We start from the raw sequence: 17621 nt of genomic DNA on the forward strand, positions 1-17621 counted from the left end.
TTCTAGAACAGAGTAGTCCCTATCTTGCTAGCAATGACCCTGGCAGGCTGGAACCTTCTGAGTGCAGCAGAACATGCTGCACTGCATCTAACTCCTCTGTATTTTAATTATGGTGCATCTATCCATTTGACTTCTAGCTGTATTAATTTGCAGCTATGTAATATGAACCTAGGCTTTCAGCAGGATCTGCAGAATTGAAGTATTCCTGCAGTGCTAGGGCTGCCTACCACAGTACTCTTCTGTGCACAAACTATCTAGAATCAGTCAAGTGCTTTCTACAATTCAGTCTCTACGTGCTCTTAAAGCTCCTTATGGCAGCTGTGTCATTATTATAGCAACCATGATGGCACGGGTAAATTAAATGAATAAAAACTAGAATTCTCTGTGGTGCCAACTCTTGTGTGATTTTATCCCAACTCTGATGATAGTTGGTGTTTTCCTTAAAACCTCCGCTCCTAGAGTCTTCTGATTCAGAGAGACTCCCACCTTCCATTTTAAAATACATGCACGTTTCTAGCTTTTGTGGTTGCGGAGAAAAGCTGCCTTGCACGTGTGACCTGAGGGTGCCTTAAGGCTCAGCAGCCAGAAGGCAAATATAGGGAACCCACGATTTATTATTTACAACTCATTATTTTATGCCAATATCAAGGTTTGGGGGCTGAGGAGAGGGTAGGGTGACCAGATGTCCCAATTTTATAGGGACAGTCCTGATTTTCGGGTTTTTTTCTTATATAGGCTCCCATTACCCCACATCCCATCTGTGTTTCACAGGAGGGGGTCTGACTCCTGGTGTTAAGCATGCCAGGCGGTGGCAGCACTACCCACCCTGCAGAGAGCATGGCCTCCTGGCCCAGGGTGTGTGCAGCTCCCTCCCCCATTAGCTCAGTGGGGCGGGGAAGCACTTGCAGGGACTGGGGAGCAGGGTAACCTTTGCCAGCCCCTCCCCCTCTTTGCAGGGACGAAGCAGAGGGAGGGGGAGGAGCCCCACAAGCCCCGCCTCCCAGTGCTGGGCCAGGAAGGGAAGGAGCTCGCAAGCCCCGCCCGAGAAGGGGGGGCAGCAGCCGGCCAGGAGACAGACAGAAAAGGTCACTCCCATTCGCGCACGCGCACTAATCTCTAGTGCCGTCACGTGACTCTGGCGGCTTCGGAGGCGCGTTCTCCCCGTTGCCCGGTTACCCTGCGGTCACCGGAAGTGGCGTAGAGAGGCGGAGCGATGGTTTTCCGACCGCACGCGATCTTGCATCAGCCTGTGAGAGGAGTCGGCTAGACGCGGCAGAGCGAAGTAGGAGGAGGGAGGAGGATGGCGGCAGCCGGCGGGGAGCCCAGTAAGTGCCGGGTCCCGGGCTCGGGCGGGTGCGGCCCCTTTAAGGCCGCTCCAGGTGCTGGCCAGAGGGGGGTGTCGTGTCTCAGTGTCCCGTCGGGCAGGTGCGCCGTGCCATGGCAACAGGTCACCGCGTCCTGGCGCCTGGTGCCCTGCCAGAGCCGTGTGTCCCGGCGTCCTCGCCGCCCGGTGCTGGGGCTGCACAGTGATGTCATAGTGCCCTGCTGTTGCAACGTGCCGTGATGTCATTGCACCTATAGCCGGGTGCAATGATGTCACCGCCACCTGCTGTCACTGTGGCTCATGATGTCACAGCTTCCTGGTGCAGCAGGGTGTCATGTGCCACCAGTGCCCGGCTCTGGGTCATCCCGAGGCGTAACTTTGCCCTATTGTGCTGTGGCATCTCTGTGTTCTCCTAGCCCTGTTGCTGTGCTGGGATGTCACCCTGCTTCTGCAGTACCTGGAATACGCTGTTATAAACTGGGGTGAGCCTACAAAGGCCAGGACCGTGGCAAGTGTGCTAGCCGTGGTTTGTGACGTCAGATGTTTACTTTTCTCCTAATATGTCAGGAAGGGGCAGTATGAATTGTGTGCTGTCTCAGGATCTCTGAGACCTAGTTTAGCTCTTGTGAAGGTCACTCGGGTATCTTCCTGCTAGTAAGATACAAAGTCTTGTCAGTTGTTGGGACTGAGAAGTGTAAAGATACTGGATTTAAAGATACAGCTTTCAAAGGCTCAAATGGCGTTTAGTTACCTAACTACCCTAGGTGCCTCGCTGTTGTATGTGCCTTTGAAATTGCTCCTTGGAAGGTTAGAGAAGGTGCTATCGTGTATCAAGTCATATGGATCCTAAGCTTCAGAGGCAAGTATGTTGGGTTAGTGGTAGCACAGTGAGACGACTTATTACAGTACAAGGCAAAACTTGGGATACCAACAATACAAGCTTGAAGTACCATTACTGATATGTAAGTGGCTGGGAAACCCTGTCATATAGGTTAAATATCCTTACGTTCCCAACTTGTCCCTTCTCCTTTGTCTCCTAAAGTTGTGTTCTTTCCTGTTCATTAATCATAGTACTGTATGTCAATAGGACAGACTCTTCTAATGATGGGCTTTACAGGTTATAAGAATCAGTGCCATATGGGGTTTGGTTCGAGGCATAAACTTGGCACACATGATTGTGTTTAAAAGCGAAGGAGTGACAGTCTGCATTCCAGATCCCTTACATAAGACCTGTTCTACAGAGTATCTCCGACACTCTCCCTATGTGAGCTATATTGTGGTACTTTTTGTGCCCCTTACTTTTCAGGAAGCCTCCTGTCCAAGAGAAGGTTTTAAATAAAAATGTTTGGTTTTGTAAGAAGAATTTGTTTTCAGCCAACATTACCAAAAAGTCTTGCTTAGTAGGATTGCCTATGCTTAAATATGGAGCATGGATATACAGGACGTTGCTAATTTATATGGGAGCAACAGCTCAGGTTCTCTTGGAGTAATAGAAGGTGTTCTATCTGGGGAGCATCTGGTGTCCTTCTGAAAACACCAAGTTTTTTTTTTTTTAAAGCAGGGTTTATTTTAGCAGAACAATTCAGAGTTTTGTGCTTTTAAGTTTTATTTACTATGTATATTGTAGTGCAGCCCCATTGTGCAAGGCACTATACAAACATAAAACAAAGTGATGGCCTCTGCACACTTAGTGAAAATATTGCCAGTAGTTCTGTTTTACAAGTAAGAATAATATTCTCATATGTACCAAGTGGCTGCCAGTAGGCCTCTTCTTTTTCTGATTTATTTTCAATAGCTTAAAAAAAGAAGAATTGAAATATCAAGGCATGAGCTTTCTTGAAAACTTTTGTTTCAGTTTATTATAAGGTCTACCAGAATTACTTATTGCTTAAAAGTCCACTGTTGAGTTTTTGTTTTGAATTTAAGTATTCTCCAGTGTTCCACCAAAATACTGTAAGTTCAGGTAAGTCTATGCTGCACATGCCTTTTGGTGGTGTCTAGAATACATACACTACTTGCCAACCTAGCACGAGTATAAATAGCAGTGTAGATGGTGAGGCACTGCTTAGGCAAATGCCTGAGCCCTGTGGGGATGTACTCAGCTGTATCCCTACATGACTCTCTACAGTCCAAGCAGTGCCTCTCTATCTATGGGCCTATTTTTAGTGGTGTAGTGTTCCTCTGCCTCCCCACTGCTAGAGCCCTTTTCTGCTACAGGAAGCTGCTAGAGACTTTTCCCACCACAGGGAAAGGTGCATAGAGTGAGGGAGCTGCTGGAGACTTACTCCACAGCCTCCCCTCTGCCAGAGCCTTTCATCAATGCATGTAACTACACACCGCAGTGTGTTTGCGGTCTGCTTTTCACTGTGGTATGTAACTACACATATCCTACAGACTACTGTAAGTGGTGTGCAGTGTAGAGGTAACCTTTGTGTTAGTTCATGAGAATTGGAAAGTGAAACTGACTAAAAAACAAAAATGAAACTGACTACATTAGCTCCTGCTTTTTTGAGCCTTCCATCTTACAATCCATATTGCCAGAAAAAAGTTTATGCCCCCAATATACATCATTTACATTGAAATATCGTCTGTTTGTCTGAATGAATTTCTATACCCTCCATTCTATTTGTGTACATTCTTTAATCCAGCAGTTGCAAAATTGTTATGAAAATATAGTAAGCCAGACACACAGTCTACTCGTCCACCTTTACCATATGGCTGAGGATAATGGGAGGGAAGAGGGGGAAATTACTTGCCTCCGATGAGCAGCACTTTTGCAAGGCTCCTGTAATTTTTTCAGTGACCAAGATGAGTAAAATGCAAAATGTAAACAAGCAGCAGACATGGTGAACAAGTAATCTGAAGTGGTGTTAGTAATACAGCAAATTATACTTTTACAAATACTATTTTTAAAGTGCCAGTCACCCTAAAGAATGCAGAAGAGAACCAGACCTTTAAAGTGTCTTTTACTGTATATAAAATAAGAGTTTTATGAATCTGTCTGAATATTTGTAATCATTTCCTATTGCCAATGCTTTTGCAGACAGCAACCTTGTCTGTAGCAGAGATTCTCGAACTGTGTCTATTGACTTGTACAAATCACTGACAATGATAGAGGAACTCCATTGAATGTGCTGAGCCCAAAATAGCTGGTATTCCACTGAAGTAAGAGATCCCCATATATTTGTGGATAGGTACTCTTTTCCTCTCTAATGTCCTTTCTGTCCCTGCTGTACTGACAATGCTTTTGACAGCAGAAAGGCCTTAGAGAGAGAAAATACACTTTGTGGGATTCTTGTCTTACAAAATTGAGAAACTGATGACACTGGTATCATTTAAGTAAAGCTATCTAACTATTGAATTGCATAACAAGATTTCAAGGTAGTTGTTTTTAATCTTTCATGTAAATGGTATGTAGAAACTAATATATCTTAGTCATCGGCTTTGTGTCTTATTTCAACATTCCATACAAGGTCACAATGTCATATAGCATTAGGTGGCATAATTTTCCATATATGGAAAGTAGAACACATTGACAATTATATCACATGGAGGGTTCATACAACTATATTAATTAGCAAACCAAAAAGTAGCACTTTATTAGTCTCTGCAGAGTAGCTAAGTGGGGCTAAACTTTTTAACATGGGGGAAACTTCAAATTTGCTACATATTAACAGTTAGAAAAATAAGAATTTGTAAAAAGTTATGTTGTCTAAACTACTGATGTTCAAAGAATATATTTAAAAAGAGAGAGCTGCCATTGGGTGACTTAATCATTGCTAATGGATCATTGCAATCAGATGAGTTTTAATCCTGTGTTCAGTGCTTCTGCAGCATTCTTGTTCTTCTGTAGAGAAGAAGCTGCCTATCGTGTTGATTTTTAATAAATTATTTGATTTTTTTTTTCCAATATGGACATTGGGGAATAGGATGGTGGGCTTTTTTCATTGTGGTGTAAATCAAATTTGAACTTGGTACACTGATTTTTTTTTTTTTTTTTAAATTAAAAAAGTAGTTCAGCCTTTAAATGGGTGTGGTGGTTTGTTTTGGTTTTTTTGCTTGAAAAGTTCTGATCACTGCAATCTGAAGTGTTCTATCTGTACAAAAGATGTGGCATGAAACCTAGCAGGGCAATTATTCCCATTCTGCCCCACTAATATGCTTCAGCCTTGTTCTGGAAGGATCACATCTAAGTTTGAGAGAGGGATGTTTTATTCTTTGTGTTAATTCACTTGTACTTGGGACTGCCACCAAGAATAGTAAATGTGGAGGTGACTTCTGGTATAGCTGTTAACCACCAGGATGAACCGGACAGAGACCAGTGTATTTTATATGTCAGCAAACAATCATTAGATTGTAATAACTGTTGAATTTTGGCTGAATTTGAGACAGTAACCTAACAGTAAAATACTGTAACTTATTAGCAATCCCCTAAGCCATCTAGAATCCCTTGCGTTCAGAAGGATGCATGTGCTTTTGTATCTCTCAGTTAGTTGATGTGTTTGTGTAAACAGAAGACACAGGGTACTATACAACTTCCCTTTCCAAATAGTTTCAGGGTGTGGAGGAAAAAGATCATTACTCAGACTTACCAAGTCTCCTTAAATTACTTAAAGTTCATACCTGCAATAATACTTGTCAAAAAGAGTGCTACCTTCTTTGCAATAACTTAAGAGGTTTTTTGAAACTTATGTATTATGATATGAATGTTTCTCCTAAGGAGTGTGTTGTTTTCCTGATCTTTCATACATACAATAAATATATCATGGAGCTCATCTGGCAATTCAGATTTCAAATAGATTGACCAGTTACCATCTTACATTAATGAATGTTTCATTTTGTAAGCATCTACTAGAGATAAGAATAAATATTCCAATATTTACAAACATGAACCATTTAGAGAGAAATTAAGTTTATTGGCAATCTTAATCCCATTTATAAGATGGCACATATTGTCTAGTTAAAACTACACATATCCATTTTTCTTTTTACTACTTATCCACTATGGATAATACTGCATTGACTTAAATTGGAGAACGATTTTTTTTAATGCATTGAGCTGACTCTTTGAAGTGTGTGTGTGTGTGTGTGTGTGTGTGTGTGTGTGTGTGTGTGTGTGTGTGTGTGTGTGAGGTATGCAAAGCAACTGTTGTGACTGTGATTTTTCTGTCACCGGTTCTGTTCATTGCACTAAACTTTAAACATCTGGCATTAAATCCTGTGTATATTTTAAAGGTCAAATACACTTGTTATCTCACTAGCATTTATACATCATTCCTCTATATTACTGTCTTCTCGAAAGGTTGCTTGTTGTAGATAGACAGTACATGCAGTATTAGATATGGTTTTAGAAGTGTAATTGACTAATATTTTCCTCTTTGTTTTATAACTCTAACTACCACTGTTCTGCATTGCTTCCAGTCATTCGCAGAGACCAAATGAACAGCTGAAATATTCCATTAAAGTGAAACAATTATTTCATTCCCCGTAGGAAATGGGCCACACGCAAAATCTCAGTCTCAGCTGATAATACTTACACACATCTGGAAGAATCCCCTCCCTCCCCCCCCGCCACACACACACACCCCTCCAGAGTTCCTATACCCATTTGTAACTATTGCTTTTCCCTTCAAAAGCTGTGCTGTGGCAATAAGCTTAGTGCTACAGAAGCTATATGGAAACTTCCCTTGTAGAGCAAGATTACCATACTGTCATAGAAGTAAAGAAATTGGTTTAGTGGCCTGGAACATGGGATTTGGAGATAGGAACTCATGTGTTCCATTCCTGGCACTGACACCAACTCATTGTATGATCCCGAGTACATATTGATTTTTCCTTTTCACTTACATACCTCACGAGACAGTTCATTAATATTCGTACAGTGTTTTGAACATGGAAAGCACTACAAAGTCTAAATGGTTAGGGCAAGATTTAGGGCTGTGTGTACTAATGTGAGTGCTAGCACAGATTTTGTAAACGTCACTGAGAGCAAATCACAATGCTTTCTATACAGCAGTGGTTCTCAAACCTTTTTTTTTTTTTTCATGGACCACTTGAAAATTGCTGAAGGTCTCAGCGAACCATTTAATGATCTTTCCAAGTGTGGTTTGTACCATTAGCTTGCTATTGTAAAGCGCTTTGGATAAAAGCACTATATAAAAATAACTTAATGATAAATGTTTTTTTGTTCTACAAACAAAAGCACACAAGTCGTATTTTAATATCAGTAGTCTTCCCTTTCTAATGCGATGGATGTGCCCTCTCTCCTTCACCTCAGCAGCTCCTATGCTGGGGCTGGGAAGGAGGGCTGGGGGGGGGTCTCTCCCCTGCCATAGCAGCCACAGAACTGAGGCTGGGAAGGAGGGCCATCTCTCCCTGGCAGCTGCAGCCCTGGAGCTGGGGAAAATTGCTTCTTTCTCTGGCTGCTGCAGCCCTGCACATCCCAAATTCACCCCAGCCCCTCTTCTTACCCCACTGCCCCCTCCTATCTATCCTCTATTTCCCCCAAGACCACCACCTCACTTTACATATGAGTCTTCTCCAGGGTCCAGGCACCTAATTAGTGGAGCCACACCTGCGTGGCTCTACTAATTAGGTGAGTGGCCCTTCATTCTCTTGTGTGCGGCCACTCAGGCATGCAATTTAGAGGGAACTGTCTGTGGAGCTTGTGAATCACTGGTGGTCCATGCACCGTCGTTTGAGAACCTCTGCTATACAGTACCTTATTGTGAGTGTCCCTCCCAAACCTCAAAACTTCTCCCTTTGTAAATGTGCTATGCTCTTTTAAGTATGTTACTTAGTGCTTGTAAAATAAACTGTATAAAACAAAGCCTGTTTTACATTTGCATGATGGAAGATGAGCTGAGTAAGTCATAGGAAAGAATGGGGGTACATGTGGGGTAGTGGGGTAGTCTGCCATCTCTTCTGTCAATTAATATAACTCCTGTTCATTTTAATGCCCAGGGCTGGCTCCCGGCACCAGCGAAGGAAGCAGGTGCTTGGGGCGGCCAGTGGAAAGGGACAACACGTCCGGGTCTTTGGCAGCTCTTCGGCAATTCGGCAGCGAGTCCCATGGTCCCTCCTGAGGGAAGGTCTGGCCGCCGAATTGCTGCCAAAGAATGAAGCAGTGCGGTAGAGCTGCCACCGAAGTGCCGCCGACTGCGGCTTTATCTTCCCTCTCCCTCCTCCCTTCACCTCTTGGGGCGGCAAAAAAGCTGTAGCTGGTCCAGTTAATGCATATTACATACACATTTGGGGAAAGAAGCTGATGCAGGAGACATTCAGGTAGTAGCACCAATGGCTGTAATTTAACATTCTGCAAACACTTGTCAGTCAGAGCAAGTAGGGGAAGGTGAGCATCAAATTAGGACCCCACATGTAAGTCTCAGTCCTGCAAAGATTTAAGTATATTTTAATAGATTTAAGTACAACCTTTATATGTTGTGAGGAACTCCATTGACATTAATATGACTACTCATGGTGCATAAAGTTAATCATTCATATGTAAATCTTTGTGGGATGAGGGCTTTGTTGGACTAAGAGGGTGAAGTGCTGATTTAGCCCACTAGGCATGGAAGATCTTCTATAACTGTTATAAATTGTATTTTTGTTTTCATGCAAAAGACCTGGGTCTGTGCCTTTGTCTCTGAGCCATGATTTCCCCCTGAAATTTACCATGGAAAAACAATAGTCCTAATAATATATAATATATTTTAAAGGCCATTTATAACAGCCTTTTATGATTGTTCATTACATTTGACAAAATATTTTTCCCTCACATTTGCTGTCAATTTCTAGTATACATCTGGTTGTTTCAATGATATTATTTTCCCTACTAGCTTTGGGTATATTTTTGGTCACAATATGCCCTTTTTACTTTAGTTCTGACCATATGTCCTCTGCCTCTGTCTTTGCAGCTTCCAACTACAGTTTCATTCTGAGCATTAGTGAAGAGGAAGCCAGGCTGAAGGCTTTGGACAAGTACCTCAGCACTCGTAGTTATATCCAGGGGTTCACATTTTCATATGCAGATGTGGAAGTATTCAGACAGTTTTCAACGCCACCTATGGACCAGCATTTCCATGTTGTTCGGTGGTACAGGCACATAGAAGCAATCTATGGTGGCAGCAATGAAAAAATTGAACCTTGTAAACTTCAAACAAGTGAGTAGTGACATGGGCTTGGTGGGAAAGTTACAGATTAGTAGACATTTTGCTTATATATTTATTCTGATTGCAGAGAACCTCAACAGTTGCCCACCCATGCAATGGGTGATTTTACACAATATTAAATTTCACAATATCAAAACATTATTTAAATCCCATACAACAGGCTGCATACTCTCTAATAATCAAACCACCAGCAAATATACAAATAAACCCTTTAATCTCCCCTTATCCTCAAATGCCCAAGGAAGAAAAGGATGGCCTTTGGAGAGTGTCCAGAAGTATGACAAATCTGGGCTCTGGCAGACTAAGGGGGAAAGCAAATTCCAGCATTAAAATCATAGGACTGGAAGGGATCTCAAGAGGTCATTTAGTCTAGACCCCTGCACTCATGGCAGGACTAAGTATTATCTAGACCAGGGGTCGGCAACCTATGGCACGTGTGCCAACGATGGCACACGATCCAATTTTTAATGGCATGCTGGGGCCTGCCGGGACCTCAGTGTTCCATTAAAAATCCTGCTGACATGGCAAGCTTCAGGGTCTGTGCTCCCGGGCTCGAGCGCCGGGCCAAGTGCAGCAAGCCGCCAGCCCCTCCCGCGCCTTCCCCATGAGCCATGCGGCCGCGCACAGCACTCTGGGGGCAGGGGCTGCGCCCTCTCGTGGGGCAGCATTTGGCTCCGTGGGGAGGGAAAGATGCTGCCTGCTGCTCTGGAGCCCCCTGCCGTGTGCAGCCCCACACCGCACCTCAGAGTGCTGCGCACACGGCGGCAGGGCTCCGGATCAGCGGGAAGCCTCATGGGAAGGGGTCTGGATCTGGATGCTGGGTGGGGAGGGTTGGATAAGGGGTGGGAGCAGTCAGGGGACAGGAACCAGGGTGAGTTGGAAGGGATCCTGGGGGGGGGTGGTTAGGAGTAGGAGTCTCTGGAGGGGGCAGTCAGGGAGCAGGGGGGGTTGGATGGGGCATGGGAGTCCCGAGGTCTGTTAGGGGGTGAGGGGTGAATAGGGGTTAGGGAAGTCAGGGGACAGGGAGCAAGGAGGGTCCTGGGGAGGCAGTTAGGGTGGGGGTGGTCTCTGGAGTGGATGGTCAGGGGACAAGGAGCTGGGGGGGTTGGGAGTTCGAGGGGGCTGTCTGGAGGTAGGGATGTGGAGAGGGGTTGGGCAAGCAGGGAGCAGGGGGGTGTTATATGGGTCCAGAGTTCTGGGGGTCCTGTCAGGGGGCAGGGAGCGGTTAGATAGGTATGGGAGTCCGGGGGGTTCTCTCTGGGTGTGGGGGTGTGGATAAGAGTTGGGGAAGTCAGGGGACAGGTAGGGGTTAGGGTCCTAAGGGGGCAGTCAGGGGACAAGGGGCAAGGAGGCTTAGATAGGGGGTGGGATCCCAGGAGGGGGTAGTCAGGACCAGGAGCAGGGATGGGTTGGGGGTTCAGGGGGAAGGCAGTCACCCAGCCCTGAGCCCTAACCCCCTCCCACACACACACCCAGCCCTGAGCCCTAACCCCCTCCCCACACACACGCACCCCAGGTCCCTGCCCTGAGCCCTGTACCACCCAGCCCTCTGTTGACGCCTTCACCCCCCTGCATGACCCTAGCCCTGACTCTGGCACCCCCACACATACCCAGCCCCCCTACCCTGACACCTGCACCCACCTCACATGTGCCTAGCCCTCTGCCTTGACTCTTGCACCCTCCACATCCCATGCACCCCATTCATCCCCACCCTGAGCACCAAATGGGAGCTCCTGCACCCCCACTCACATTCCCACCTGCACCCCAACACCAAATGGGAGCTGCCCAAGCAAGTGCCCCCACACCCAAATCTCCTGCCCCAACCCTGAGCCCCCTCCCTCATTCTAGCTCCTGGCCAGACCCTTCACCCCCAGCGTGTGCTCGGTCCACTCCCACCATCAGCTCAGTGCAGAGAGAGGAAGAGAATGGGCCAGAACCAGGGAGAAAGTAGGTACCCACTGTATGTGGGCAGGGCCAGGACCCCAGACTGGCAGCGGGCTGAGTGGGTCTGGCAGCCGGGATCCCGACTGGCAGGAGCCGGTGGATGGAACTCCTGAGCAGCAGTGGGCTGAGCCGCTCAGCCCACTGCCGGTCTGGGGTCCTCGCTGCGATCCCTGCACCATCTGCTGCCGGTCTGGGGTTCTGGCTGCCGGACCCTTTCCAGCTGGGGTCCCAGCCACAGGCCCCACTCAGCTCGCTGCCAGCCTAGATGAACAGAACCCCAGACCATTAGCAGGTGGAGCGGGCTGGTGGCGTAAGATCAATATTTTAATTTAATTTTAAATGAAGCTTCTTAAACATTTTGAAAACCTTGTTTATTTTGCAGTACAACACTAGTTTAGTTATATAATAGATAGACTTGTAGAGAGAGACCTTCTAAAAACATTGAAATGTATTACCGGCACGCAAAACTTTAAATTGGAGTGAATAAATGAAGACTCGGCACACCACTTCTGAAAGGTTGCCGACCCCTGATCTAGACCATCCCCGACAGTGTTTGTCTAACCTGCTCTTAAAAATCTCCAATGATCTTTCTGGGTTCAGAAGTTTAGCTGATTGGTCTGTAATTCCCCGGGTTGTCCTTATTTCCCTTTTTATATATTGGCACTATATTTGCCCTTTCCCAGTCTTCTGAAATCTCTCCAGTCTTCCAAGACTTTTCAAAGATAATCGCTAATGGCTCAGATATCTCCTCAGTCAGCTTCTTGAGTATTCTAGGATGCATTTTATCAGTCCCTGGTGGCTTGAAGACATCTAACTTGTCAAAGTTATTTTTAACTTTTTCTTTCCCTATTTTAGCCTCTAATGCTAGCTCATTTTCACTGGCATTCACTATGTTAGATGTCCAATCACCACCAACCTTCTTGGTGAAAACTGAAACTAAGAAGTCATTAAGCACCTCTGCCATTTCCACATTTTCTGTCATTGTTTTTCCCCCACATTGAGTAGTGGGCCTACCTGTCCTTGGTCTTCCTCTTACTTCTGATGTATTTGTAGAATGTTTTCTTGTTAACCTTTATGTCTCTAGTTACTTGAGAGCACCTTGCCACCAGTTTCCCCCACCTTTATGTCACGGGAAGTTAGGTATCTCTGCAGATCACAACTGTGGAAGAGGTGGTCCTTGGATAATTAGGTGCTGTAGAGTTTAGGGGTTAAAAGGGGAAACCAAGCATCTTGAACTCCACCTGGAAACCCACAACCAATTAGTACACTTTCAGTGGCACTATGTTATGTGCTTCTGGCATGAGGCTTCACTTAAACAGATGCCATGTTCTTTCTGCGTTAGCTGAAGTTTCCAAATGTTCTCAAGGTGTAGCTCCATGTAGAATATATTACAGTAACCTATTTTCAAGATGACAAAATCATGGATAAATGTAGCAAGGTCCATGGTAGAATAAATGTGGCTGTTTCTGTCAGATGGACAGAAAATTGGGTGCCATTAGTATACTGAAGATATCACAGTACTTGGCTCCTTATGAAATCTCCTAGTAACCTTATATTCACATAAATAAGAACAAAATGGAACCCGTCAATATCTCGTGCGACAGGGCCCTTGGCTCACAATTGCTATCGCTATCCTCTGAGTCCTTCCAAATTAAAAGGAGTAAAAACACTCCAAATTGACTCCATCTGTTCCTGCTGGGTGATCGGAGATGTGTCACTAGCAGTGTAACACACGCTCCAGATTACATCATTAGCAAATGACCACAAAGTTCTACACTGGGTGTAGCTAGTAATGTGGCATAATTGATGGATCCAGAGGTATTTGAAATAGTGAAGCTATTTCCATATTTGTTTTTGTTTGATAGTTTCTCTGCTTACAGGAATCAATTATCAATGTTTTTAATAATAATAAAAAACCTCATCATTAGGTATAAGACATTTGTCATAGATCCCCAGGATCAGTGCTATGCCTCAAGCTTTGGATCAGTGTTTTGGAGGAACACCTTCAATGTGATAGCCCCCAGGGGCTCTCACTCTTCCTTAAGGGTAGGCCATACAGCCTCACCATCTCCTGAGACTGAACTGCTGGGGCTTCAGCGCTTCTGCATCACACCTCTGATGCATCACATCCTACTGAACAAGTCCAACTGAGATAGACTCTGGGTTAGGGACTTGAATGTTTTTCAGGGATTAATGCACGTCACACAGTATTTTCAGTGACACTCAAATAGTGGTTTCAAAACAGTAGGGTTTATTAGTCAACTGGATGCACAGCTGTGGAAGTCCTTATGTTAGCATAGAGATATAAAGGCTAAATCATAGTCCATTCTGGTCAGCCCAGCACAATTCACCAGTCAAGCTGTAGTGAACTCCATTTTCAGGCTCTATATTTCTCTCTGACTTCCTTCTTTAGTCTGTTCCCAGATGAGCGAGCCCCAAACTTCTTCCAGAGCCCACACTTGTCCTTCCCCCGTCACACCTCTTAATACTTTGTTCTTGAGCTGGTGCTCTGCTCAGGAGAAGTGGGGAAACCCTCCTCCTCTGGGTTGTTAGTTGCTGGGTGTCAGTGTCCTGGTGATTGGGTTTTCCATTGTTTTTTGCATGTTTTCCGTTGATGTTGATCAGCGTTGGCCAATGTTTGTATTAAACCATTCAGTCCACTCAGACAGCTAAGCAACACACCACCTACCCCCCGTGTCTCCTAGTCTGCCCTGAGAGCAAACGTAATCCTTTTCCTCCACATTGGGTAGCAATGCAAAGTAAGGGGGAAACAGGCTCATATAAGAGTCATAAAAAATATTACCAAAAAATCCTATTCTGTCTCAGATGTATACAGTTTTTGTTTTGACCGTGTGAGGGTCCACTCAATTGGAGCCATTCAGTTTTTTTACAAAGAGTTACAGAAATACAGATTTTATATATTGTACAAGTTTATAGTAACGTAAACCGTGTTATAAACCGAGTAAATGATCATTTCTGAAAAGAATTTAGCTTTTCTGTGGTAATTAAACAATTACTATTCATGTGAGGAAATTCAAACTGGTTAATCTAGGTTATTGTGTAACCTCTTGGGAGTTTGTCATTCTTCTCTGATGCTTTTCTATGTGCCTGCTGCCCTTAAACAAATGCTTTATAGTGAGGTCCCTGCTCAAGAAGTCATGTAATGATTATTATATTATTTCATAGTCCTTAGCTCTTGTACAATGCTTTTCAATAGCTGCATGTTAACACCCAGTCTTTTTTGATCAAGGTTATTGAGAAAGTGGTGTTGAATTAACCCCGGTAGCATCCCGTCATCATATGTGTTGCACATGCCTACCAGTCTGGTATTCGTTGTTAGTCTGGCACAGACAAGTTTGGTTTTGTTGGCTGATTTCCACCTACCAACAGACACAATGAAGGTTCCTGGGCTGATTTGTTGGCTCGGGCAGTAGTCTTTGATAGCACTAACTATAAGTCTTTGTTGATTCACCCAGAGTTTTATGGGTGGCGATAGGATAGCCCTTCTATAGGTTTGTGCCTTTCTGTCTGAGAAATCTTACAGGGAGGTAATGAATCTGCCTTCTCCCAAGGTCTCCTGTTAAAGATGTATGTCTGGCTGCTGGTTAGATAGTGAGATATTATGTCTTACAGTGTCCAATAGACAGATAAGGAGATGCAGCACTGAATCTCCTTTTCACAGAACTTCGATATTGCTGTTTGTATTGTCCTAGTGTCTAACAGAGCTAGGGATGTAGATGAGAACAAACTCGCTTAGGCTCAACCTAGAGAAGACCAAAGTGGTGGGAAGAAGCATATAGATGAATGCATAGGCCTTTTTTTCTTCTATGATTAATTTGGCTGTTGCCTTCACCACAGTAACCCATGTTATTGTACCCTTTGTAAATCTAAGAGTAAACACTTGTCTTCTGGTATTTGGTCTCATTTATGGATAGGCAGGTTTTGTACTTGAGGTCTGTGTTAACTTACATCTCATTTACAGTAAAATACTTAGAATTAATGATTATAGCTCAGTGTAGAGAATACAGATTAAATATTTTATCCTTGTCTGGGACAAGGTATTAAATTAAGCCTCTCTTTTCTAGTTACCCAGTTGTTCAAAAGGATAGTGGGAATTATATATGAACTGATTATATATAATAACTTTTTGCAATTGATTATTGTGGTTCTCAGTTGCAATACACACAGGAAGATGTTTCCAGGGAAACTGAGTGAATGATGGACATGCTAAGAGACAAAACATGAAAGCCATTTTGACAATACAAGTTACAATATAATATTTGGATAATATTTTAGTTGCAAGTAAATTGCATCCCATACAAATTCAGAACAACAGTACTGAAGTAAGTGGGGTGGGAAAACTTGTTGTATTTCTCAGTTTTCTGTTTTGCTGCTGTTCTTCCAGTTTTGATATGTTAATCTGTTAACTTAATATTCACACATCACATCACTGAAATACAGCCATGGGTGGTATGGAGAGTGGCAGCCAGATGCACAGTACACTGCAGCTTCTTGGAGGGGATGATACTCCACTGCTGCTTGTTTTTTACGCGCATCAGAGGTGTAATACCTAAGATTGTAAAAAGTTATATAAATATAATGGAAGAGAGAGAGTCCGATTCTGTTTAGTGCTTATGTGTAGGTGAGCCAGGAAAAGGGAGTATGTGAGGTCTTCTAATCCCTCCAATTCCCCAGCATAAGCAGCAGGGCACCCTTCCTGCCTTCCAGATGCTAAGAGTTATGCCCAGCTATTACCCCAGCACTCCAGTGGGCATACATTGCATCCTTAAAGAATCATGGTCAGCTGTTTAGAGGAGTGTCCACGCCTCCCGCTTGGCATGCTGCGAGCTAGGACATATGATATGCTTCTTTTTAAAGGAGTCTTAAATATTGCCTGACAATGCATTATGGTGATTTGGCCTGAACCATCCTGCTATCTAAAAGCAAGATAGTTCTGTATTAGACCTGGTCAGAAAAATGTCTGCTGAATTTTTCTGTTGGAAAATGCAAGTTCATTGAAATCTGAAATGTTACATGAGAACATGTAATATTGGCATTTTGATGTGTTTCTACTTTTTTGTTTCATTTTCATTTTATTTTGACTTTTATACTTACAATTATTTTATATATTTGAATATCATATTTAATATTTTGTATTTTGACATTATTGAAATGTTTCAATGTTTTAATTGTATTAGACATTTCAAATTTTCATTCTGATTTGATATGAAAACAGATGACTAAAATTTGGAAATTCCTACCAGCGGCGGCCCTAGGCACCAGCACTCCAAGCACGTGTCTGGGACAGCAAAAAAGCTAGAGCCTCCCTTGATTCCCACAGTATGGAAATTCCATTTTCTGACCCACTCTACACAATATTAGGACTGTAGCTAGTACTACACTGGTCTTCATCCTCTCTCTGGCGCCCTCCTCCTCACTCCTTCCTCAAAATATAGTGCCCTCAGGTAAGGGCTGGGTTTTGCATCATAATTTATCATACTACTACTTTTACCATAATGATTCAGCTCCCTGCAATAAATACTTCAAAGACCAGATTGTGCCTTCTACTGAATGTGTTCCGCTTGGATATGTATTTGTAATAAATAAAGGTGTTCAGAGAAGCAATGTATGATAAAAGGACAAAGTTCTTTCTAAGCTATGCGGTCTGCCCTTTTCTCTTTCTCCCACTAAATGTCTGTTCTTTGATACTGGCTCTGGACTTTGTGGAAATTTTTCTAAATATTACATGAGTTTTAAGATATGCAGTCCTATTAAGGTCAGTGGTGTTACAAAGAAACTGTTACAGATCTTTTAGAAAACAGTTACCTCGATTGACTATATTTCAAAATCTTTGTACATGCCTTCATGCACACTGTACTGCAATTTTTTCCTGTGTTTTAGATTTTTAATTTGAAAAGGGATATAAACTGATGGCAAGCAAGAGAGTAGAAAATAAATTTGTGTGGAATTGAATACATCCCTTATACCAACTCTGTGGGAAGGTGTTTTAATATAATTAGTTTGTGCTATTTTGAATGGAGCTGTTTCTGTACATTTATAAAAACACTTTTTCCTTTTAAGATAATTTAAGGCAGATGTTTTTGAAAACATGGAAAATCCTTTACTATAAATCCATATGTCTGTTATGATGCTCTTTAAAGATTCTTGAGGTTGTCTTTACA

At 43.5% G+C, this 17621-nt stretch overlaps 1 protein-coding gene across 3 annotated transcripts in view; it reads left to right on the forward strand.

Annotated features, from left to right (window-relative positions):
- Nucleotides 1–1194: 1194 nt before the first annotated feature.
- The window catches only part of CARS1 (cysteinyl-tRNA synthetase 1), a 52068-nt gene continuing 35641 nt past the window's right edge, over nt 1195–17621 (forward strand). For 2 of the 3 annotated variants that reach the window (XR_004000106.1, XM_030560550.1), the window contains exons 1-2: nt 1195–1325; nt 9241–9486. Coding sequence is in view for 2 of the 3 variants with exons in the window: in XM_030560550.1 (XP_030416410.1) it covers nt 1301–1325; nt 9241–9486 (271 nt within the window). In the remaining variant the exon portion in view is untranslated. The remainder of the gene's footprint in view (nt 1326–9240; nt 9487–17621) is intronic. The other variant, XM_030560551.1, reaches the window with a different exon arrangement.

The sequence above is a fragment of the Gopherus evgoodei genome, chromosome 4 (genome assembly GCF_007399415.2).
Source record: "Gopherus evgoodei ecotype Sinaloan lineage chromosome 4, rGopEvg1_v1.p, whole genome shotgun sequence".
Classification (NCBI taxonomy): Eukaryota; Metazoa; Chordata; order Testudines; family Testudinidae; genus Gopherus; species Gopherus evgoodei.